The sequence below is a fragment of the Sitophilus oryzae genome, unplaced genomic scaffold (genome assembly GCF_002938485.1).
Source record: "Sitophilus oryzae breed Bouriz unplaced genomic scaffold, Soryzae_2.0 scaffold_376_pilon_pilon, whole genome shotgun sequence".
Taxonomy (NCBI): Eukaryota; Metazoa; Arthropoda; class Insecta; order Coleoptera; family Curculionidae; genus Sitophilus; species Sitophilus oryzae.
Genome location: NW_022146947.1, coordinates 704,708 through 729,729, shown reverse-complemented (window position 1 = coordinate 729,729; position 25,022 = coordinate 704,708). Strand labels below are relative to the sequence as shown.

General features: G+C 32.4%; 5 protein-coding genes across 7 annotated transcripts in view; 3 read left to right on the top strand and 2 right to left on the bottom strand.

Moving 5' to 3' along the window:
• The first annotated feature begins 14,053 nt into the window (after positions 1-14,053).
• Positions 14,054-17,544, top strand: LOC115885164. Its single transcript, XM_030903969.1, has 7 exons — positions 14,054-14,490; positions 14,547-14,678; positions 14,728-14,854; positions 14,908-14,998; positions 15,356-15,678; positions 17,102-17,274; positions 17,379-17,544. Exons 1-6 carry the CDS (start codon positions 14,186-14,188, stop codon positions 17,255-17,257), a joined length of 1,134 nt encoding a protein of 377 aa, XP_030759829.1. The 5' UTR covers positions 14,054-14,185; the 3' UTR covers positions 17,258-17,274; positions 17,379-17,544.
• Positions 17,545-18,213: 669 nt separating this feature from the next.
• LOC115885165 (probable nuclear transport factor 2) lies at positions 18,214-19,506 on the bottom strand. Of its 3 annotated transcripts, none has more exons than XM_030903972.1 (5): positions 19,407-19,506; positions 19,233-19,349; positions 19,064-19,135; positions 18,910-19,008; positions 18,214-18,507 (listed from the first exon to the last, which is right to left on the bottom strand). In XM_030903972.1, exons 2-5 carry the CDS (start codon positions 19,338-19,340, stop codon positions 18,394-18,396), a joined length of 393 nt encoding a protein of 130 aa, XP_030759832.1. In that variant the 5' UTR covers positions 19,341-19,349; positions 19,407-19,506; the 3' UTR covers positions 18,214-18,393. The 3 variants fall into 3 exon arrangements, with proteins under 3 accessions (XP_030759832.1, XP_030759830.1, XP_030759831.1); XM_030903971.1 differs by adding an exon at positions 18,728-18,851 and having other exon boundaries at positions 18,366-18,507; positions 19,233-19,470; XM_030903970.1 differs by having other exon boundaries at positions 19,233-19,461.
• A 456-nt stretch (positions 19,507-19,962) lies between these two features.
• LOC115885190 lies at positions 19,963-21,291 on the top strand. Its single transcript, XM_030904012.1, has 5 exons — positions 19,963-20,097; positions 20,184-20,307; positions 20,447-20,652; positions 20,705-20,870; positions 20,926-21,291. Exons 2-5 carry the CDS (start codon positions 20,234-20,236, stop codon positions 21,086-21,088), a joined length of 609 nt encoding a protein of 202 aa, XP_030759872.1. The 5' UTR covers positions 19,963-20,097; positions 20,184-20,233; the 3' UTR covers positions 21,089-21,291.
• Positions 21,148-25,022, bottom strand: part of LOC115885188 (TRPL translocation defect protein 14) — a 28,142-nt gene continuing 24,267 nt past the window's right edge. The window contains exons 10-11 of the mRNA XM_030904010.1: positions 22,386-22,570; positions 21,148-22,332 (exon numbers count right to left, since the gene is read on the bottom strand). Coding sequence (XP_030759870.1) covers positions 22,205-22,332; positions 22,386-22,570 — 313 coding nt within the window. The 3' untranslated portion in view covers positions 21,148-22,204. The remainder of the gene's footprint in view (positions 22,333-22,385; positions 22,571-25,022) is intronic.
• LOC115885189 (ankyrin-1-like) lies at positions 22,585-24,039 on the top strand. The gene is made up of 2 exons (XM_030904011.1): positions 22,585-23,158; positions 23,225-24,039. Exons 1-2 carry the CDS (start codon positions 22,721-22,723, stop codon positions 23,477-23,479), a joined length of 693 nt encoding a protein of 230 aa, XP_030759871.1. The 5' UTR covers positions 22,585-22,720; the 3' UTR covers positions 23,480-24,039.

Sequence of the window (25,022 nt, the reverse complement as noted above, 5' to 3'; positions counted from 1 at the left end):
CATTTTATGGAAAAAAAATGGTACATTTAAGACAAAACAAAAATGGAACAATTTTAAGGCTACTTCTCTTGAACTTACCATCGTGATACTTCGCGCTATTGCGTTCCATGATATAAAAAAATATAAGAATTTTATTTTTAACCACTTAATCCATTTTATGGAAAAAAAATGGTACATTTAAGACAAAACAAAAACGGAACAATTTTAAGGCTACTTCTCTTGAACTTACCATCGTGATACTTTTGGAAAATACAAAGTTTTGCCTTCCTAATTTTCGTTCTAAAAAAATATAATTGGTGTCATTTAATAAATATTTCTTAAAAAGAACGAAAAGTTAGGCATCAAAACTTGTATTATTTCCTAAATTCGTTCATAAGAAGTAGTTTTATCTAGCACAAGATGTATATACGAAGCAAAATACATACGTATACACGCAGTAGTCACAACTGCAATGTGTAAACAGAGTTTAAACGTAATACACAAGCACTGTGTATCCTACGGCACACTGTGTATCCGTTACTTTGTGTATACGTTAATGATATACCGTGGCTACACTGTGAGGCGGACGTTTAACCTGTGTGCATACGTGTTGAACTACAATGTGTAAACGTAGCATATTTACATCGGGGAACTGTGTCACCCTGTGTCTACATCTAATAATGTAAACACATCGTAAATGTGATTTGATGTGCTGTATGGGATTATTTCAAACAGTACTTTCTTTGTATTTTATTTGTGGATGACGGGAAGAGAATATCCCTCCTGAAACGTTAAGCATTTTCCGTCGGTTAAGCAAAATAGTATAATTCTTTACCAGTGGAGAGAAACCAAAACTATTTCCTAGTTTCTTGTAAAATAAATATAAAATGGAACAATCAAGAGACAAATTATAGTAAGTAACGTAGTGGAGCTTCCATATATTTTTAAAGGCAGTGATGCTTTATTCTGACCACAGGTTCAAATTGATAACTAATATCGATATTTTCTCCCTTTTTCTACATCCCTAACCTTTGATAGGGAGGCTGCGCGCCAAGGGCGAGGTAGTGGCGGATCGAGTGCATTCGGTGAGCGACGGTGGCGAGGTGTGAGGGGAAGGTCGAGCAGGGAAGCGGAGGGGTTGTTTTGTATGCAGCCGGAGTGAGGAGCGGCGACACGGAGAGGACGCGGCGGCAGCATCGGAGGTGACGGAGGAATCCGCGGGGGACGCCGATGATTTTTTCCGGGAGGGGGAAGTGCATCGCCGTACCCGGCCTAAGGAATCTTCCGGTCCCGCGTAAATTTACCCACTATTTTTCTTTAACGTCATGTTGTCCATGTTATTTGTAGATTAGCTGTTCCCGCAATGTTAGTGCACTCAGATGCAAAAAAAACGCACGGAGAAATTTTTGGTCAAATTTTTGAAGTGTTATATTTTTGTTATTTTTAGCCCTATTTTCATAAAGTTGTATATAATTATGTTAACTTTAATTCGTAAACTCAGTTTTTTATAAACTTTAGTATTTTGTATATTATACAGGGTTGATCGAGGGGTTGTTTTTTACATTAACTTTAAAACACCCTGTGCAATAATTTCTTGTGTAAATTTTCCGAAAATATAATTTTACAGTCAGAACCATGTCTCCTGAGCATTTTGTTTTTTGGATCATGTCAATGCCTTTCTTAATTTTTAAGGGCGAATTGAACTTGCCACCAACAATTTGCAGTTTTTTCAATTTTATTTCTTTTTGAAGTTATTTTTTAATATGACAAGGCGGATTTGGTGATTATTATGAACTAATTATTGATAAACTGCCCATCATGTTCGACGTTTGGGAAATGCTTGGCAGGAGGGTTAGAGGTGGCGAAGCGGTACCAGTTGCATTAAATAAACTTGGCTTGGTCCTTAAAGAAGAACGGGAAGACATAACGCAATATGATATACTAAGGGCTGGCAAAGGTTAGTCTTGGGTCGAGATTTCCGTATGTAAGAAGAGTACAATGCGTTTATAGTACAATGCGAACAAAGAGAGAACAGTAAACACATTGCCAAATGTATGAAATGAATCGAGAAACTGTAGCTTCGTTCGGGTTCTTGTTATTACCGATTCTGAACCGTCCTAGAACTCGGCAGCGCATGCGCAAATGAAATAATGTCTTCATATTTCCTTCTGCGCATACGCATCATCGTTCTAGGACGGTTCAGAATCGGTAATAACAAGAACCCGAAAAAAACTTGTACACATTGCTAAGAGATGTGGAAGGGGATATAGCAGATTTGTGGCAGTTGACCGGTCGACCCAATGAGTACCTCTGTCAGTATTTAAAGTTCTAGGGAAAGGTGTACATCATGCGTTCAGCTTCACGATTTAATTACGTCTCGTGATACTTTATTTGTTTATTTATAAATGAGTCGTTGTAATTTTCCCTATAGCTTGAAAGTTTTTAATTGCAAGCTAGAAACACTTGCATAGAAACACTTACTAGAAACACTTTTGGTAAAAATAAGTGGAATTCAGTTGGTTTTCGACAGTGGTCGGGCTATTAGGCATCTGAATTCAAAAATCGATATCTCGAAATCTATTAGAAATAATTGATTGTAGTTTTTTCAAAAACTTTCTTAATATTTCTGCTGCATTTTCTTCGTCGACAGTAAGTGAAAATCTTTATCAATAAAAAAATTACACGACTGCTGAAAATTACTATGCACTAAAAGTAAATAGATAGGTTGTTTACAATTTTTGAATGAAAAAAAAAACAACCTTATCGATTTTTTCTTATGTAAACATATTGTAAAAGATCCTATCTTCAAAATAAAAAAAAGTTTCAATATCTAAACTGTTTCTTGAGTTATGGCGTGTTATGTGTTAAAAAGTTGAGTTTTTAAATTATCGCGATTACTGACGTTTTATCGTTATAAAAAAAATGATACCCTAAAGATATCCTTATAATTCTATTTCAGATGCTCAGAAACATTTCAAATGATTTTCTAGTTATCATTTCGAAAAGAAAGTCTTTTAAAAATAAGCGGTTTGCGATCGTGATTTTACTTTACTTGATAGGGAAAGGCGTACCGGCAACGCCGCAACAGCACTCCGTCGCATTTCTTTCACTCCGACTTAGTAAGATCCCTATGCGGTTTACTGCCACACATGTAAATACCTAAGGTAAATACCGACCCTAGAGTAACAGTTGCCAGCACGGTATATGAAGCCTCAATGACAGTATGAACGGACATACACAGGCAGTTATAGCTTCCTATGGAGGGAATACAAAGTATTAGGGTATTTTATACAATTTTTTTTTCTGCTTGTATACTTGAGAATTACAGAGATGTTTTCTTTAATATCGTTGGTTCTGTCATCGTTATTAATCTTTATTAAAACCAGGACCTTATCTTTAGTCTTTAACGGTTTTTTTAATATAGTATACAGTATCCAATGTCAGCGTAATATGAAGTTACGACAATAGTCACCAAAACCATCTCGTCATATTAAAAAATTACATCAAAAAGTAAAGATAATCGAAAAAATTGCAAATTGATCGTGATCAGTTCATTTCGCTCCTAAAAATTAATCAAAGCATGTATTGGCATGAATCCAAAAACAAAATGCTCAGGAGTCAGGGTTTCAGACCGTAAAATTATATTTTAGGAAACTTTACAAATGAAATTATTTCACAGGGTGTTTTAAAGTTAAGGTAAAAAACAACCCCACAATTAACGCTGTATAATATACCAAATACTAAGGTTTATAAAAAACTTAGTTTATGAATTAAAGTCGATATAATTATATAAAGCTTACTAAAAAATTCATGAAAATAGGGCTAAAACTAACAAAAATATAACACTTTAAATTTGATCAAAAATTTCTCCGTTGCGTTTTTTTTGCATCTGAGTGTAGTTAATTTTCTCCTTACGTTACGATAATTAATTAGTCTTCTTATGGTACCATCTTCAATGAATGTCGAGAGTCGTAAACAAAATTTTTTATTTTTATTACAATAAAACAAAGTTTTTTTTTCGGTTTATAATAAAGGGATATTAAAACTATAATTTTTGTAAACGTAGGTTCTTCCATAAAATGTATTTAGTCTAATATCCGGCTGCACTCATCAGTAACAATCAATTCGAAGTTGGTAAAAGCATGCCTAGAGAAGGTGAACATATTCTAAAGATGCGTAAAATTTTCCTTAGATATAGGAACTATCAGAAAAAAGAAATATCATCTTATGTCATCTTACCCGATAATCAAGGGGCCTTAAGAGCGATCAATCTTGGATCAATCATCAATTCAGTAACCATCAATTCGAAGTTTGTCAAAGAATACCTAGAGAAACTGAACAAATTACTAAGCAAAAGAAAATAAAGTCCGCCTACTCTGGGTGCCAGCCCACCAAGAGATAGTAGGAAATGAAAAGAAAAACAATCTAGCTATAGTCTGTAAAACGAATAACTTTGAATTTGACAGTTCCCGCGGGTTTTTCTAGTGTTAATTTTATTAGGTTAGGCAATTTGCGGCCATGATGACGCAATGCCGTCTCTAATAGAACAGCCTCGGAGCGAGATTTATGACGTCACGCTAGTTAGATACTACGGATTAATAAATATGTTGTAGAATACATGGAAAACATAATTATTCCTCGTATTTTTGGTTCGTATTTTAAAAATTATATAGTTTACATGAAATATACATAATATACAGTTAACAAATACAGTATATATACATACCTATTTATAGTAATAAATACTTTGGCAGATAAACTATGAACCATACAAATGCAGCAAATGTTTTACAATATGGCTGAAATCGTACTCCATAGTCAATGTAGATAGTTTTTGTGTTAAGAATAATAATTTAAAAAAATATGTGGTCATCTTTTGACAAGTTTATATTAGTTTATTAATTGCAGTAAACATTATAATATATAAATAAATTTTGTGAATGCAAAAAATAATACATCACTATTAGTAGATATTGAATGTTTTTTGGTAAATTAGATTTTCAAACCCCAAAATTTAAAATATATTTTACATTTTACCCATTATCTTATGTACCACCTATTCATTATTTGTATATTGTAAAACATTTGCTGCATTTGTATGGTTCATCGTTTATTTGCCAAAGTATTTATTACTATATAATAAATAAAATATAATATATACCTAATATTTTATTTATTAACTGTATATTATGTATATTTCATGTAAACTATATCATTTTTAAAATACAAACCAAAAATACGAAGAATAATTATGTTTTCCATGTATTCTACAACATATTTATTAATCCCTAGTATCTAACTAGCAGGACGTCATAAATCTCGCTTCGTGGCTGTTCTATTAAAGGCGGCATTGGTCTAATATTTAGAAATGTCAAAAGCTGATGACATTTTACTTTTGTCAATTATGACATTTCGTGTTGATTTTTGCAAGAAGAGGAAGAACTGTCATTTGTTTTATTATTTTCTTTTTCTATTTCACGAAAGTAAAAAGAGTTACCTATCTGATTCGTTCAGGCACTCAATTTAAAGAATATCAGTAACTTTTTTGACAGAGAGATTTTATATTTGCCATATTGGTAAAAAATAACTGTCAAAATTCAAAGTTATTCATTTTATAGACTATAAAAGGGGAACGAACACTCCACCAAGTGAAAAACAAGAAACCAAACTAACTTGAAGCGAAACACAAGAACTTGGAATATTCCATCCGTAACCTTGAATGGGAAGTCTCCAAATAGGTTTAAATAAAATTTATTTAAACGTATTTGGAAGTCTCCAACGGTCTAAGCCACTCGAAGATCAAAGATTTTCCTTGATTTAAATAAAAAAAATCTTCGGGTTTTCACGGGATTTTTAACACCTTAGTAGATTGAAGCTAAAAAACAGCGGCGAATGCAGATTCTGTGGGAAAAATGGGGAGACACCAGAACACCTCATCACTGAGTGCGTCGAGATGACAACCATTCGTGCTATAAACTTTGGTATGACTGATATCGGAGATGGAGATCTAACGTCTTCTGAGGCTGTATGAATTGTATGATGAGTTATAACTTAAGAAAGGAGGACACAATAGATCTATACAGTCGCGGTGATTAACTTCCCTTTTCCCACTAGCCATACCTCGTAACTCAACAATGAACCTGACTCGAATATGGAAAGACTCTGCAATAGTCTCAGTGAGCCCAACAAAGTAAAATTATTAAACACACCAGTTCTTCCTATCGCTATTTATGCATCTGCGATCTGAACCCTAAAAAATGCAAATAGAAGAAAAATAGGTGATTTCGAAATGTAGGCTTATAGCTGCAAATTTCATATAGGCTTGGTGCATTTCAGTTGATTTCAACAAATTCCGACCGCAGCGCTTCAACGGCAGAAATCAGAAATTATCAGTACGTATTTCACGCCGCCGTCATGTTGATCGCATTAAAATAATATTGAAATCGTGGTTTTGTCATAATATTTAAGTATTTTACTTTAGTGCAGTTATTGAGACTATAAAACAGCGAGGTACGAGGTTTGTGTGATATAACGCTGTTTGGGATAGAAAAAATACGTGAAAAAGAATTGGAAGGAGGCGTCGTGTTGTGTTGTGGCAATTTCAAATGTTAATAAAATTGCCGAAAAAATGTTAACACAAGTTGTTGGGTGCAAAACATTCAATAACTGAACTTTCCCGGATATTCAACTCTCCCGAAATAACACTTTATAGCTTCATAGATTTAATCAAAAGCAAAAATGGATTCAAGCAGTTCGACAAAACAAGTGAGTAAAGAAAGTGCTCGTGCATAATTAAAAAATTAAATAGACATCTACTATGAGAGGATAAAATATACGATGTACTTAAACAGCCGTTAAACGGTAGCCTACTAAAATGCCGTTAATAGATATTGTGACGTCGTTCATGTCGGCGGAAAGTAATGCCTAGCCTTAAGCATTCTGCAAGAGCACCTGTGGGTCAGTGGCTGAGGCTATCGCTTCGTAAGAGAATGGTCCGTAGTTCAATTCTCACGCCGACCAAGACTTTTTTATATTTTTTTTGCTTATAGCGTGATCTTATTGCATTGGTTTCACTCTTTTTAGTTGGATTGGTTTAGTTATTTGGCGGGTTGGTTAGCGTGGTTATTTGGAGGGTGTTAATTCATTGGTTAGTTGGTTATTTGGTGGGATTGGTTGATTTTTACTAATTTATATTTGTTTTTTATATTTTTTATCAGTGTCGAGGTTAGTTGCGTTGGTTAACTTGGTTATTTGGTGGGATGGATAGCGTTGGTTAGTCCTTATAAAATTTCTATATTTCATAAAGCCGTCAAGTGCGTCACATCAACGACGTCATACCTATTAACGACATTTTAGTAAGCTACCATTTAACGGCAGTTTAAGTACAGCCTACAATATAACTTGATATTAATGGTATACTAACTTAATATTAATGGTACTTACTTTTTACCAATTAATGATTAAATGTTTTATGGACATCTTCTAAAATTATAATTATGTACCTAAAAAATTTCGATATAGCCGAAATAGCCCCAATTATGCGCCACTAGCAAAACAGGTGATTAAAATTATGCTCGCTACCTAAAACTATGCTCGCTCATCTAAAAAGTTTTTTTTTAACTGGAATAATAAATTATAATACAAGTTAGACCTTCTGAAGATATCAAAATATTTACTTTTTATTTTTATTTTTAGAATTTTCACAAATTATACTTCCTAACACTTTTAGAATAATTAAATAATAAATTTTTCGTATACTAGCTATTTAAACACGTGTATTTGTATGTACTAGTTGTTTACGATATTCTCCGATGGTGGCAGCACCGGCCATTTTTGCTTTTGATCAAATTGGTGTGAGAATTTGTGAAGCTACAAAATGTGACAAACAAAACAGTGTAAAAGTAAAAGTGTTTTGGTGTATTGTGGTGATTTAGTGTTTTATTTTGCTGTGTAACACCAAAGGTTCCAACCCCCAACTGTAATACAAAATGTGGTTTTGGAAGAGTTGAATATCCAGGAAAGTTGAGTTATTGAATGTAATTGCACCCAACAACCACATAATTACTCCCTTTACGTGTTGATATTTTTTTCACAATTTTATTAACAATTTCAATATATTGAAATTGTTACACCACAAAGTTCGGGTTCTTTTTCACTACCCCTAATTCAAAACAGCGTTACACAAACCTCATACCTGAGTGTTTTATAGTGTCAATAACTGCACTGTTAAAAACTAAAATGCTTAAATATTATGAAAAAGCCACGATTTTAATATTATTATGCGATCAACTTCGGAATTGAGCGAAGTACAGAGCGAAAACTTCTGTTTTCTGCCGTATCGAGCACTGCAGTCGCAATTTTTAAAATCAACTGAAATGCACCACGTCTAATAGTATATTTTTTACATGTGACTATAAAAAATAAATACCACATTAGATCAGTTTAATTTAATAATTAGGTAATTGGTACATATTTCCTTTAGTTGTTATGTTTGGAACATAACAATCTCTGCTTTAGAAGGTATATAGAGCCGATATAGGCCTTCGATGCTTCCGTTTGTTTACAATAACTCAACGGTTATTTTAAGAACCGGTGTGCGACAACCAGGACACGCCTGTATAGAGCCTCTATCTTTCTCCGAATAATACGGTATTCTCCATGTTAAGCCTATAGAGCGTGTTAAACGCTACGGACTCAATGTTATCTGGACGTCTGCTCTGTCATTGTTGTCCTGTTAAGCGCCGCCAGCTAAAGAAACCGACAGCCATATTCTCGCGCGTCCTCTATTGTTTGTTTATTTTCTAATTATACCTAAGCGTTACGGTTTCAGGGAAATAATCAGGCATAGAGACGCTCTAAAATATGTAGGTAAGCTGTGCTAATCTAGTTCTAGTAGTCAGTTTGTAATCCCACCAAAAACTTAGGTCACAAACATACTGAGGCATCTCGATGCGATGCTCGCCAAGATGCTGGCCGCGCTGCTCGCCAGAATGCTAGCCGCGATGCATCCTTCGCGCACTGTTTTAAAACGGCGAGTAAGTGCGCGTAGGATGCATCGCGACTATCGTACAAACATAGTGCGGGGCATTTCATCTCGACGCGATGCGCGCCATTCACCTCGCCATCCGGCGTTGCTGAATCAAACATGTACAAATTTATGCGTCAAAACATACCGGAGCCTCGCACCTCGCCATGCACCTATATGTTCAGCGCGATGCTTCCTAGGAAACAAAATTTTTGTTTTTTGCGAGAAGCGGACACGGATGCCTGAAACTTTACATTTGATTGGTCGGTTTAGAATCAAAATTCGTTGAGCATATGTCGAACTACAGTCGGGTGGAATAAAATGTTCATAATACTAATATTTAATTTATCACCAACAATATAATAACCTTGACTCTACAGGGCCCGGCAATAGTACGTCGGGCATCTGCAGCTCCTATAATAAAAAAAACTTAAGAATTCTGTAGTTCGGACATAAAGTATGTATTAGGATGTATTTGAGGAAAATATTCTAAAACTTCTAAAGGGTGGCTCAAAAAAGTGTGAGTGGATCGCTAATATTTTTTTAAATGGAACAAAATGGGTGGCGCAACTCATTCGCCTCGGTTGATTATACGAAAACGGAAATATGTAGAAACAAAATATTTTATGGGCATATGTGGGAAGACCATGTACATAATTTAAAATTATTTTGAAATGTACAGGGTATGTCAGAACTAACATTTACACCAAAGTGTTATATTTTTTCTTACGGAACACCCGGTATTTTATTTCATATTTGGATCCTTGGACACAAAATAAGGCATTTATTATAATGGTTATTATATATTAATATGTTTACAAGCTTTGGTATTTGAGATATTTAAAGATGTTTAAATATGCATGCTACAATGGAATAGATTATCAACACCCTGTACATTACTTTTTAGAATTAATTATTGTGCTGAGTTAATAGATAGAGAAATAAACTTTACTGAAAAACATTATTGCTTGCTTAAATTTATACAGGGGTACCAAAAATTGATGATTTATTTTAAATATTTATTTTACATAAAAACCTTGTTATTTCAAATACGACAACCTGTATTTTTTAAAATAAATCGTAACAGATTCAAATGCTCTTCAAACTATATTAGGGTATCCTATACCTATCTAGCTCAGATTTTGAATAAAAAGCAATTTTTCAATAAAATGGCAACAAAGAGAGCTGATGTTTGAGGCAAGTTTCTAGTGACAGTAGCTATTTTCAAAATCGAAATTAGTTTATGGACTTTATTTATTTATAGCAAGTACTTTAATCGCTAGTTGATTAAAAAAAAGTATACCATTAATATTGCAAATTATATTTTATCCTCTCATAGTCTTTGTCATAATTTTTTGATGATGTAACAAGCACTTTGCTTACTCACTTGTTTCGTCGAACTGCTTGTATCCATTTTTGCTTTTGATCAAATCGGTGTGAGAAACTATGAAGCTATAAAATTTTGTTTCGGGAGAATATGGGTTGAATATCCGGGAAAGTTGAGTTTTGAATGTAATTGCACCCAACAGCGCCCTAATTACGCTCTCCTTTACGCGTTAACATTTTTTCGGCAATTTTATTAACATTTGAAATTGTCACAACACAGCACGACCGACGCCTAGTTCGAATTCTTTTTCATTTATTTTTTACTACCCGAAACAGCGTTACATCATACAAACCTCGTACCGTGCTCGTACCTGAGTGTTTTATCTCTTTTTTGTCCCAATAACTGCACTAGCAAAAAACTAAAATACTTAAATATTATAACAAAACCACGATTTCAATATTATTCTATGGGATGAACATGACGGCGACGTGAAATAGACAGGGATAATTTGTGATTTTTGCCATTGAATCGCTGCGGTAGGAATTTGTTGAAATCAACTGAAATGCACCAAGCCTATACTAAAATAATTAATAACTACTATTACATAAACTGGTTCTTAATAAAACGGCGATGGTAAATGCTTCAGTATGCCTACGCGCACCTATTCGCCGTTTTAAAACAGTGCGCGTAGGATGCATCGCGGTTACCATCCTGGCGAGCAGCGCGGCCAGCATCTTGGCGAGCATCGCATTGAGATGCCTCACTATGTTTGTGCCCTTAGAATGTAAAAAAATACCGTCTCGCAATGCATTTCCAACTACAAAAAGTTGTGAGGTCTCATGTAAAACCAAGTCAGTTTATTTTATTTAGTTTCACTTGATGCACCTATTCAACAATTTTGTTATACATTGTTAATATCAATATTAGACATCTTTAATTTCTGTAATAATTATAATGACTTGGCAATCGCACTGTATGATATTCTACTAATTAAAATACTTGACTCTTAAGTGCACTGTTTTCATTTACTTATAACAAGTTTTTGAAGTGGAAGAATTGCGTTGCGATCGAGACATTTGGCATTTTAAAAAATGTCATACCTATGTGGCGGATTCATCTCTCTAAAAAAAATCCTATATGAGTATTTCGCCACTGCAAGAAAATCTACAAAATAAAATAGTTAGTTTTTGTAAACACTGCTGCGTTAATCCAACGGAGACTAATTGTCAGCAGTGGCTGACAAATGAACAAATTTCCCTAACGGACAAAAAAATGCTTAACGTTTCCGAAAGTTTATCTCTTTCCGTCGTCGGAAGTAAAAAAATACAAAGAATAAAGAAAAAAAAACTGTTTAAAATATTTAAATGCAACTATTCGAGAACGCTTTAGGTCTTTTTTTTTTAAACAGATACGTTTACAAAAACTGTTGACGTTCTGTTAAAATGACATTATACAGGGTGTCCCAGAAATAAGTGCAAATATTTTAAGGAGTGGTAGATCTCGATAAAAGAAACATATTTTATCTTTATCGTTTTTCAAATAAAAAAAAAAATTTTGAAAAAAAAAAATTTGAAAATTTCCAAAAAAAAAAATTTTTTGCTAAAATTTTGAGAACCACTGGATCTTTTCTGGATTTTCTTTCTTGTAAATTTAATCTAATACCTATGTTGCCATATTATCAAGAAATTATGTTTTTTAACTAAAAACTAAAAAAGATTCCAAAAAATTTTTCAAAAAATTTCGTATTTTTAAAAAATTTCGAATTTTCAAAATTTTTTTTTCGCGAAAAAAGCCTCATAGGCGTGTTTCTGGGGTTGAACTGTACTACCAGTTAAAATATTTGCACTTATTTCTGGGACACCCTGTATATTATATCAAGTTAAACTTCAAAATTAACAATTACTTACTACTTGATAACAATTATTTAATAAGGTAAAACCAAAATGCCTCAAACTTTCTGTATGATTATTTTTAATTCTTACGTATGTTATATACGTAAATATATTTATTTTTATTAGACAAAACAGTACATTTATTTTTATTAGATTGTATTAAAAAAGCCTCTTTTTTTCTTCGATAATTCATCAAATAAAATCAGACATCACATCGATTAATTCTAGTTTTCTAACTTTTTGTCGACTGGATATAGTCAAGTTGCCAGTATAGCGACTAAACGACGTACTTTGAATCCATAAAAATATTTCGAGATTTTTCATTTTCTTTTTCTTCCCTTATATTTTTTTGTAATATCAGAGATTAAGAAATTATACCGTGGGAAAATTTGCGGTGAACAGGCAGTTCTAAAAAGTTTTCGAAAAATATACAGGGAAATTTAAAAGAAAATGCACGATTTTCAACATCTTTTTTTGCGAAAAAAAACCTCATAGACGTGTTCCTGGGGTCGAAATTATACCACCCCTGAAAATATTTGCACTTATTTAAGACTCACCCTGTATAAATATTTTATATGTAATAAACATATCAAATATGCTACTGAAACACCTAAATTATATCGATGCATCCCATAATTACATTTTGACAAGTTTGGTTTGGTTTAATTTGTAAATAAAAGCAAAAATTGATTGGTTTGTTTACTACCCGAAACAGCGTAACATCACATTAGTAAAAACCAAAATACTTAATATCATCATATAGCCACGATTTCAATAATATATGAACTTTTGAATAATAAAATGAACGATAACGACAAGTAGCCGGACAGTTCTGATTTCTGCCGTACCTGGCGCTGCTGTCGGAATTTTTAAAAATCCGTAGAAATGCACCAAGTATTATTTCCTATAATGTGTACAATTTTTACGACTAAGTACGATATTTTTATAATAAATAAGTAGAAACAAATTAACTGTGCAGTACATATTGAGCGCTGTTTTGATTTGAGGATGTTAATACGTGTTTATTTTTAATTATTTTTTTACAAAATGCTACAAAATATATTTTTTATGTACTATTTTTTCATTGGAACAACCAAAACAAATTTATTAACATGAGATTAAAGGATTATGTAAAGTGACAGAAAAGAACACAAAAATGGCAATAATATATAGGGCGGTATTTGTTTCATTTAAAAAATTCGATCTTTACCATAATCACACTTCTGTACAAGTATGAAACACCCTGTACAAGTATCTAATATTTTCAAAAATAATAATGCTCTGAATAAAAGAATATCATGTTATCAGTTTTAGATCTTAATGATGTTTTACGCCTTTTTATTTTTTTCATCAAACACACACATTTATAGATGTTTCTGCTATAATAAAATACAGAGTGAACCAATTTTATTTTCGTACTAAAGTTGTATATTTTTAATAGGGATGTTATAAATTGGAGTCTTTCCTAAATGAAATGGCAATAAAATTCCCACAAAATTGTAAAATTAAAAATAAATTTTGCAATAAAAGAAAACATCTATATTTCTGTTAGGTCATATACAGTTACAAAAATATATATGATTCCATAAATTTTTACGTATTTTCTGTATTTCTCCATAAAATTATATATGGCTCCATAGACATTTTTGATGTTAGCTTTCTAGAAGTACTCTTTTGTCTTAAAATATAAAAAGAAGAGATATTCTTCTTTTTTCAGACATGGTCACATGTCATTATGGCATTCAACTAAATAAAATAATTACGGTTGGTATCCGTGCTTTTGGCAGACAAAACCGATAAAATCCTTGAAAGAAGATAACAACTGTCACTGTCACATTTAATGGCGATATCTTTGTTTACAATTTGTAAACGGTTAAAAATAGGCAGGAAATGTTCAAATACAAATTCCATTTAATTGTGATCTCTCAGTGAAAGCTCAAAAGTTATTCAGAAAGCGCCAACATGAAAGCCACGACCAAGACGACCGAGTGTTATTTCAAATTTCTCCTCGTTTTTTACACTCTTTGTCTGCAAATATTGTCCATCAATTCTCGCACTTCAACATTGTGGAAGTTGAACTCGGACCGCACTAAAATTATCGAAGGAGATCCTAATGAAGACAGTGGGCCTTCTTCTCAGTATATAACTGGACCAGATCCTGTATTTAATATCATTACATCGACTGCACATTACGGCTCTTTGTGGGTTAAAGAAAATCGGGATAATTTTTGTAGTAACTGTCCTAACGAGATGTTTCCCATCTTTAAGTATGTTTTATAATATATTACTCTAATTTTCTTTTAAGTTTCTTTTTATTTTCTAGTAAGAATAGGAAGAATGATAAAAACGTCAAGAAATTTGAAGTATCAGAGAAGAACATGAATGAAAACGATTTGTCCTGTGGAAGACCAGTTAATTTTACGTTTTATGATAGTTTAGTTGGTGTTATAAACAGGTATATTAGATATATTAGTTTTTATTATATAAAAAATGCATTATTTTAGACACAAACATCCTCCCTTAGTTGAACCCGAAGCTGTAGTCGATTTTGTTAAGAAATTTAAATTCAAACCTGGGAAAACGTTTGATTTAGAACTTCTAGCGGAAAAACTAAAAGAAATTAAGAAAGAGGTAAGCATAATTTCATTTAAATTGTCTAGCAATGTAACAAAAATATTTTTTAGAAACCCAAGTTGGTTAGTACTTTTCAGCAGTTAGGAAATTACTGGAGAATAAAAGGTGAACCAAAAGAAGCAATAGAATGTTTTCGAAAAGGTAAATTATACAGGCTCCTGCAATAATCTGTCGGGCATCTGTAGCTCCTATAATAAAAGCCTAGTGAATTTTACAAGTGCACACCTAAAGTAAGTACTAGGGTATATTTCAGGACAATATTTTAACTTCTACAGGGTGGCTCAAAAATTATTAGTGTATTGGGATGATATTTGTTTAAACACCTTTATATTATATTATTGCATTTTTGGTAATAGGCCCTAATATATACTTTAGGTATGCACTGAAACAAGATTTGTAAGTTCTTTTTTATAGGACCTACAGATACCTGTAGCACTGTCGCTAGACCATAACTAAAATAACTTATAAGATAAGAAATATTAACATTAAAATTTTTAGCTTTGGCAATTTCACCTCATAACTCCGATGTTCTACTAAACCTGGCAAAGGTTTTATTCCATCTACAGTATCTCGACGATGCCATCTACTTAACTCGTCGGTCTCTCGAAGTAGCGCCACCTGAAAAAGGTGCTTGGCAGCAATACTTTACCTTAGGAGAAATATTCAAGGCTTACGGCCATTACCAAGAGGCAGAGATACATTTCAAACACACGTTGGACCTGAATCCTGGTTTTGAGCCTGCCATTCGCGTTCTGAAGGAAATGGAAGAGTTGCCATCGACTCCTATGCATTTTTATACTGTAATTATTATTATTTGTCTGGTAAGTCAGAATTAAAGTGTTTAAAACATTAACTATATGCGAGACACAACATTCCATTCATAAAACTCCCATTTGTTTACAATCATATATACTTTAGTAACACTTTTATGTAAGTTATAACGATATGGGTGCATAAATATGACAACGCTTTTGAGTTTCATGTGCCTTTCTGTCGTTTCAATCTACAAGTTCGAGGGCATGTTCTTTTTTTATAAGCAATTTTAATTTAAATTTTGATTTGTGTGTAATATGTATCTAATATAATAATTATTATTTCTCTATTATAGTAATAGTATATGAGAATTCGAGATGTGAAGTCCATAAAAATAGTATATAATAGATATAATTTTATTTCCAATAATGCTTTTTTAATAACTTACTTAAAAGTTAATTAGGTACACCACTGTTATAGCTAAAAAACGTAACGTTACTTACCGCCGAAATATCGATTTGAGACTAGAATAGTCCACCTCTTTGTAAAATTACTGGCGAACCATCTTAGATATTTAAAAATACTTTAAACTGTTCTTTTAAAAATTACTTGAGAAACACTACAGTTTACAAACACCGCGCAGCAACACTCATAAACATAATTTGAATGAATCCATCAAAAGTCGGCGTCGCTTTTACTATTCATAGTAAAAACATCCTAAAAACCATAGAAACCAAACAGTCTTCCTGAAACAGCGTTGTCACAGTTACTGCCCTAATAAATTTTAATATAATTTAATTAGAAAACTAAAAATAATTGTAAAGGTATAGTCTATGCTTTTTAACTAAAGTTATACTACACATAGATTTAGTACGCCGCGCCGTTTCTATAGATACCCCAAAGAAAAACTAAAAATAACAATAATAACATACTTCGTTTTGAACCACAAGCCGTAGATCTAACGCAATCCGCAGAAATTTGGCATCATCGTTTTTTGTTGAAAACAGGTCTGTTCCCAGAAGGAATCACTGACTAGTCAGCACGTTTCTCATTGGTTAAAATGCATAGAAACCTGATTGTTAGTCTGGTTTCTACACATTTCAACCAATAAGAAACGCGCTGACTAATCAGGGATTCTTCTGGGAACAGGCCCAACGATGTTTGATCAGTATAAAATGTAGGTACATAGTTTTGTCTGTGGTTTTATCTCCTTTAAGTTAGATATGTTTAGTTTAAAGTTATTCCAAAAAAAAATTGTGTATGCACTATGTGCGCGTATTTGAAGTGAATCTTCTTACTAACAACTATTAAATTGAAGGATTTTGAAGGACATGTTTGAAAAAATGTAGTTTAAAATATTGTAAATTGAATTTTTACTCCCGGCGCGCGTCGCTACCACTTTTCGTCTCTCTAGATCGTGTGTGGCGGCCTTGAATTTTTACTCCGAGCGCGCGTAAAAAAAGTTTCATTCTCTTCACAAATTTGTTATAGGTTGTGGCGGTTTTAGTGGCGATTCTTACATCGATGGAAAACAGCGCTCAAATAGAGACCAACCAATCGCAGAAACACTACGGGAGAAGCTCAAACATGAAATCTCTACATAGTTTATCGTGGACAAATAAGAAGTCCCGAAAGACAACTACATAGCACAATTTGATCTCAAGGTGAGCTTGAATTCAGAATCTGACTCAAAAAGTACCAATTACATTTAAAATTTCATTTCAAACTCTATCTCTATAATAACGTATAAATCAAATTTTCTTTTCAGACATTATTCAACCTCCCAATTTTGTTTGTGCTGTGTGTATTTATTATTACTTTGTACCTGTTGAAAGTTACTCCCATTTCAAGTCTAACTTATTTATTAAAAACTTGTTAATTTTCTTGCTATGTTTTATTTTTGTTGATTTAGATAAAATTTAATTTGTTCTGGCAATTTCAATTCTTTTATTGCCCTGTAGTAATATTCAGAGAAATCAGTAAACCTAGAGAAAGATGTAAAATATCGGTTTATATAAATTATTAAAAATTCATTTGAAATTTTTTCCTTAGCCTTAGAGCTCACCTTTTCCTTAATTAATTTTGTAATTTTCAATTATATTCCGAGTTTTCTTTGATAAATTTGAAATTAAATCTGCGTTTTGTTTAGTTAAAACCTTAGGTTAAAACTGTGATTTATATTGCAATAAAATGCTAAAACCACTAAATAGTCGGAATCAGCAACTTGTCTCGTCTGTATTAAATTATTTTGAACAGGAAAGAGATCAAGGCGAGCTCCTTTTTTTAAAGTTTTGCAGCATTGAAAATACATAGATGTTTCAGCTGGTCCCTATACCAGTTTACAAACGGTATACCAGTTTACAAACTGTGAGTTGGATTTCACAAAAAGTGAAGACTAATGTTAACCAATTAGAACTTTCCATTTTTCAACTTTCATTTAGAAAATTTACTAATAGCCTCATTTAATTAGAACTTGTTTATCTAATATTATAGACAAACTAATAATGTAAAGATAAAAAAATATTCAAATCTGTTATCTTATAGCCCCTCTATATTTACTGATTTCTCTGAAGGATCATAACACTGAAATATAAACAAATAAATATTTTGGAAAATAGGTTTACTTTTATATATCAATAGACATTAAATACGATGAACAAATAAACAAAAATGAACTTAGGCTTATACAATTAACCAATATAAGAAATTACTTAACAATAGTCGTGTGAGGATTGTTTTTAAAACTTCACTTGCAATTAAAATGGTGTTATTTAATTTTAAACTTATGCGGAATCATGAATACCGAGACGGAAAATGTCATGTTGAACAAAGAATGAACTTCCTAGAGGTTTGAGGACGAAAACCTGTGAAAAAGCATGTGGAGGGTCCTCATCAGCCTACAAGCAAAATAAATGATTTTGAACATTGTTAATATAATAATTAAATGTCAAATAATATTTTAGAAGCATAAATGCAAACAATATTAACCATAAACCAAAGATCTTTAATAATAGTTTAGTTGGTTTTAGTCAGTGACACCCTCGAGATTAAGTGCAGATTAAAGTGAAATTGTACACAGTTAAATTGACAAGCAATGCAATTCAACAAAATACATACTGCCACGACGCTACAATGAATCGTGTAGCACCAATCGGAAAATATCATGCTGTACGAAAAAACTCCCCTCGATTGGCTTTAAAATAAATGTTTGTACGTAGGCGTGAGGTTGATCTTCGTCAGTCTGATTAAGACAATATTCTTAATATTGTTTTTTCTTTAATTACAATAAGAATTATTACCTGTAATCTCCCTAAAACATTAATTAAGACACCACCATCGAACATTGGTTGAGAATCAACTGCAGTTATTATCCTATTAATTTTTTGGAACGTTAAACCCTAAAAAAGGATATTATAAATATATCATAGACTAGTTGAAAGCCAAGTTACGAACATTTAATTTTTCCATAATTTTTGGCGCTCCTTGTATTTGAACACCTTCGAATGTCATGAACGATAATTCGACCTAGAACAAGAAGAAATATAAATTGTTAATAACCGAATAGGAAGCAGGCTAAAAAGTAACAAACAACAGAGTTAAAAAAATATCTGATTAAGCTTACATTATACATGTTAACCAAGTTTGGCCTTTGTGTGGGGTCATCAAATAATGCATAATATTGCTGTACAAAACCTTTTCCTATTGCCTCGTACTGAGCGTTTAAAGCCATTTCGGCGCTCTAAAAGTCGAAAATCCGTTAGAATTCTGCTTGAAAACTAAAAAATTGGTCTCAAACCGTCCTATCTTGGAGGAATGACAGACAGACAGACAAAACGACAGAAAAAAATCTAAATCAGGGTGCCAATTTTCCCCCCGAACTTGCCCGAACTAAGTTGCATACTCTGGCTACCATAGATTCGATATATAGAATATTCTTCTTTTTTGTCCCTTTTTTTGAAGACCTCGGTTACTAGGACTATCCGACCAATGCTACGTGTACAGTAGCCAATACAGTGGTAACCAAATACGATTTTTTTTCTGATTTGTTAATTCAGTGAAAAATTATGTAATTTTTTACATTTCTAATTTATATTTTTAGCACTCTATACCACTAAACTTGAAGCTAATTGCTTGCCAAGCAGTCTAATCACACAAACTATACGAAGGCTGGCAAATTACTTTTACTTCATTACGCTTTAAAATATTAAAAGAAGAAAAGATTCTACCACAGATTCTTATTAAAATATTTAGTCAAAATCTATGATGCTACCCATAGCTGACAAAATATAGGTGTTTTAAATTTTGATCTGTAGATTTTTTGGTACCATGTCCAGCCATGTCCCTATGCCATGTCCCATATTGTTTACTGATGGTTTACTGTTTACGTGGTTTTTTTCATCTAGAACCAGAGTCTAGAACTTTGAATATGCTTTGAATAAGAAGACTTCTTATTCAAAGATCTAGAATTATAATTTTCTTCATAGAAAGTAATAAGTTTTCTAGTTAATTGATAGGGAGCATTTCATCGTTCCATATAATGAAATTAACGAATTTTAATACGGACTTTTAATAGTTGTTCCAGGTTTAATTCAGATAAGTACACTAAACCTAGGTATATGTAAAATGTCCTTAGTACCCGATTATAGTAGTGATTCTGATGATTCCGAAGATTCTTCCGATGTAAAACAAGAAGTAATGTAAGTACAGTTAAGTTATTTTTACCGCTTAATCATAAAACATCTTATATAAGTTTAAATACGAGTATCCATATTGAGACTGTATCCGAAGTGATACATTAAACTAGACAAAAAATGGGTCAGCCGTCACATGTTTTAGTAAAACAGAAGTAAAAGATGAATCTGAACAGCCAGTACCAAACCTTAAGTTACCCGTACCTAATTTTGGTGGCTCAAAACAAGGAAATGTTGATGTTAAAGCTTCAGTGTTTACCAATCCTTTTATCGAAGCAGAAAATGCTAAAGAAGCGATCTTACAAAAGCACGTAAAGATGGTCAATACTAAAGATGCTGTAGTCATAAATGGTATTTAGAGATGCAAAGTGTATAATTAATTTTCTATACATGGTATTTTTAGGTAAGAAAATCTGTTGGAATTATAGGAAAGGCCGTTGTAGGTTTGGGCACAACTGTAAATATGCTCATGACTCTGACATACAGAAGACAAATGAGCAGTTAGAGGCTGAGAAGCAGTCGGCTAGGGCCCAATCTGTTATTTGCCAGAGATCAGCAACTGGACAAAAGTAAGTTTTATTTTTAATTTTTCTTGTACATAAATATATTTTTTTGTAATTATAGTTACTTGAATAATTCACTCCCGCAACCAACTGAACAAGATATAATGAAAATAACTGAAGAAGTTGCTGCAGAGCAGAAGAAAAAAAGGAAGAGGCCAGGATTAACCCAAGGTTTGGTACCAGGCAAAAAAGTCATGAAACAATACCTGAATCATAAAACTTAAGAGAGGAGCAATAGTAATATGAAAATATCCAGTTTTATATATAAATTAAAACAAATTACAACTCATTATACTTTATTTAAGTACTTGTGTTTGAAACAAATACAAATAATACATATCAGCATTATTTAGTGTCCTTTTCTTGAGGTTCAAAGGAAGAACTGAATTCGCACTTTTTTCTCAATAAATATTTACATCCACTGCAATAAAGTGATGAAACAGAGGTTCTGTCAAAAAAACAGGTTTTACATTGGTCAATATATGAATAAAATTAAGGGACGTGCGGTGCATAGAAGGCGGAATTGAGACAAAAAAAATCAAGTTTTTTAATTAACAATTCATAGCTATTATGTCTGTAGGTATGCAAAAATATTTTTTGACATTTTTTTATTACCTTTATCCATATCTTATCAAATAGCTTCCCCTTCTAAAAATTTCACTGCACGCCGCTGATAAAATTTCAGTATGTACAAATTTCAAAAAGGTAACTTACACAATAAAATTAAGTAATAAGGTGTCTTTTTTTCTGTCTAATTTAACTTATTTTTGTTTTGTTTTTCTACAGTTTTTCTAAACATTGATTCTATTATAATTGATTTCATAATAAATACTTGTCAAAAATAAATAAAAAAATCACAGTTAAGTCAATTTCCAACAAACAGACATTTTGAATACATCTAAAATGCTTTGAGAATGCTAAAAATAAAAAAAAATTACAAAATAAAATATTAAATAAAAGAATGATACAAAGAAATTTAAAAATTTTCATATTTAGAATACGAATTAACGCCTCTACTTTAAGCACATATATAAAATAAAAATATTTCCTAACTGTTGTGTAATGTTTAGATATTTAGTTATTACCGTATAATCGAAAAAAAAACGGCATCCAGTTGGCTTGGAAATGACGATCGATGACCGTTTACTTCTCCATATAATTTTACATATAAAACGACAGCGACCTTCATTTCATAGCCATCGCTGACACCGTTTTTTTTCGCTTATATTGTAGTAACCACTACACAACACTAACACAGTTTCTAAATACTATTAAGAAATACCTCTATTAATATTAAAAGACTTAAATTTCCTTTAAAATCTGTTATCACATCGTAAACATTAAACTTCTTCATAAACATTTCCTTCGAGCCCGTTACATCCAGCATGGCCGTTTAATTTGGCGTAAATATTCGGCGATTTTGAATCGCCATTTTCCTTGAGTTCGTGAGTTGGACAATCTTCTGGGCCTAAAACGAATCACAAAATAAAAACGTTACTTCTATTTCAACTACTAATTTACCAAGGAAACCCTTTTTTAGGTATTTTTTTGAATTTTTCCAATCTTCTCTTAGGGAAAGATTGTACATTGAATAATTCGGATTTCCGGTAACCTCTTGTTCGATATTTAAAAATGTTGGAAGTGTGGCTTTTAATTTTTCATCATCTAATGCAGAGTAGGTTTCCAACAGAATTAAACCCCTACATCTGAAAATAAACAAATTTTAAAGCTTCAAAATTCAAATTTACCGCAAAAATGTAAAATTGAGAATGACATTTGATTTAAAAAAATGACGGTAGTTTTTGACATTTATCGATTTGAATTTTTCAAAATATCGAAAAATCAGGAAGAAAAGCATGTTGAAAACTATTTGTAAGATAATTTTCGAGTCACTGGCACGAAATATGGGCGCTTTGTGCGATTTCCGCCTGTCGCTGGCTGCGAAGTGTTGGATTTTATTAATGCTTAGTTTAACCGTCTACAGTTTAGGATTCATTTCGTTCAAAATATTCTCGTGGCTATGCAAGTGCTTCGAAGACAATTCCTTCAAAGATCTTTACGTTGCCGTAACAGAAAACAACGTATTGAAAGCCGTTTGTATAATAAATAGTAACCCTCAGTACGTGAATAAGTTTAAGCTGCCCGAGGGTTACACGCCGTTTATGATAGCTTGCGCTAATGCCAACACGCAACTGGTCAGTTACATGATACAAAAAGGGGCCTGGATCAATGTCAAGTCGAAATATGGAGAGACGCCCTTTTATTTAGCCGCTTTTTACTACATCCAACACAAGGTAATTTAAAACATTTTTTGACATAATATAATTGTTTCTATATTAGACTAAAAAGATATTTTGTAGAAATGGAAAAATGCTACTTGTATTCGAGAGCTGTACTACGCAGGTGCGAATATCAACGAACCAGCGAAGAATCAAATCACAGTTCTACAGCTGGCAGCGATTTTTGGACACACGTCGCTGGTCAAATGGTTATTAGTGAAAAACGCCAATCTAAATATATGTCCTCATCCATACTTACTGGCTCGAAGCCAAGGCCACCACGAGACCGCTTCCGTCATAGAAACCCGCGTGAAAATCAAATATTTACCATACTAAGCTCCAAAATTGTTTAAAAAATCAAATAGCCATATAGAAATGTCCAAACTTAATTATCTGGGATAACTGGGTTCTGTTAAATGTATGTAGAAGTGCTCGAACCAAAATAACAATTTACACTGCAACTTCTTTAATGGGAACAGCTAATTATAACGATCTATCCCGATTCAGAGCTGGAACAGGTCAGTTTCAAAATTATTTAAATTTCAACATAAAGTTTCAATGACAAATCTTAAGTCTTTGACTTAATTCGTTTTCTTTCAAGTTAAGTCATTTTCGTAAAAACTTATATCAATATAATGTAATTTAACTGGTTTTTATGACTTAAATCTACCAATTTGATCATATTAGAAGTGTGGTCTGGATTTTAACGTGCAAGACAGTGATGTAGGCAGCTTAATGGAAAACCAAATGTATCAAAAACAGATAAAAGTTGGGTTGATACATTTCTTCTATGAGGTATTGCCGGGTTTTGCATCAAAAGTTCAAACCGCACAAGTAGGCGTTTATGGAAATTTTGTATCTAGGGTTGGAACCTTATTCTTCACAAATAGTTACTCATTTTACTACTGATGTAATAGATTATACATATTTAGCTTAGATATATTATCTTCATTTCAGTAGTATACATGAAAGTTTTTAAAATAGTTTTTTTCTACACAAATTTTCCTACAAACGTAAAAACCGGCAACACTGTATGCCGCTTTTGATTTTGTCTCTCTGTCTGTCAACTGGTCATTTATATTATTCTCTGTCTTACACGTTAAAATCCAGACCATACTTCTAAAATGACCAAATCGGTGTATGATTTAAATCGTGATGATCTGCAAGTTAAGTCGGCAAAATAACTTACAATTACCGTCAAGTTAAGACAGTCAAAATTCAATTTATAGCTATCTAGCTTAAGTAGCTATTTTTTAATGTTAATATAAATTTTCTTGTATTAGCGATATAGCGATTTCCTATATTATTAATTTTATTGTAGGTACAAATGAGACTAAAACCGCATAAAATAAAATTATTAATTTTCATAATAACTACAAACACAAAAATATGTTTTTTATTAAATTTAGCCGATTTTATAGCACTTTATATGTATTTATTACAGTTTAGGTTTAGATGTTACCGGATATATGTCCATTAAAAAGTTGTGATATGTTTTGATCACTATGTAGTATGACGATGGCATAAGCAAAGGGTTGGAGGATATTTTAAGATACTCTTCAATATATCCGAGATCAATTTCTTTCATTCATGTTTCGGGCTACATAACGGAGTCGGGGATTCGCTTGAAAGACAACAGACTCACTACGCACGCGTAACACGAGAAATAATCAAAACCGGTTCCGAAAAACAAACTTTTTATTTGCTAGTGGTATTGAGTGTTGTTTGCCGCCTAACAGTCTAAAAAGAAATGCCGCTGTTAAAAATTTATCACAAAAATATATAAAAATCTGGCCTAAGTCTGTTATAAAAAGTCTCAGATCTTTTTAATAAATTAACTCTTCTCTAAAAAAAACATTGCAATTGAGGTGTTCCGATT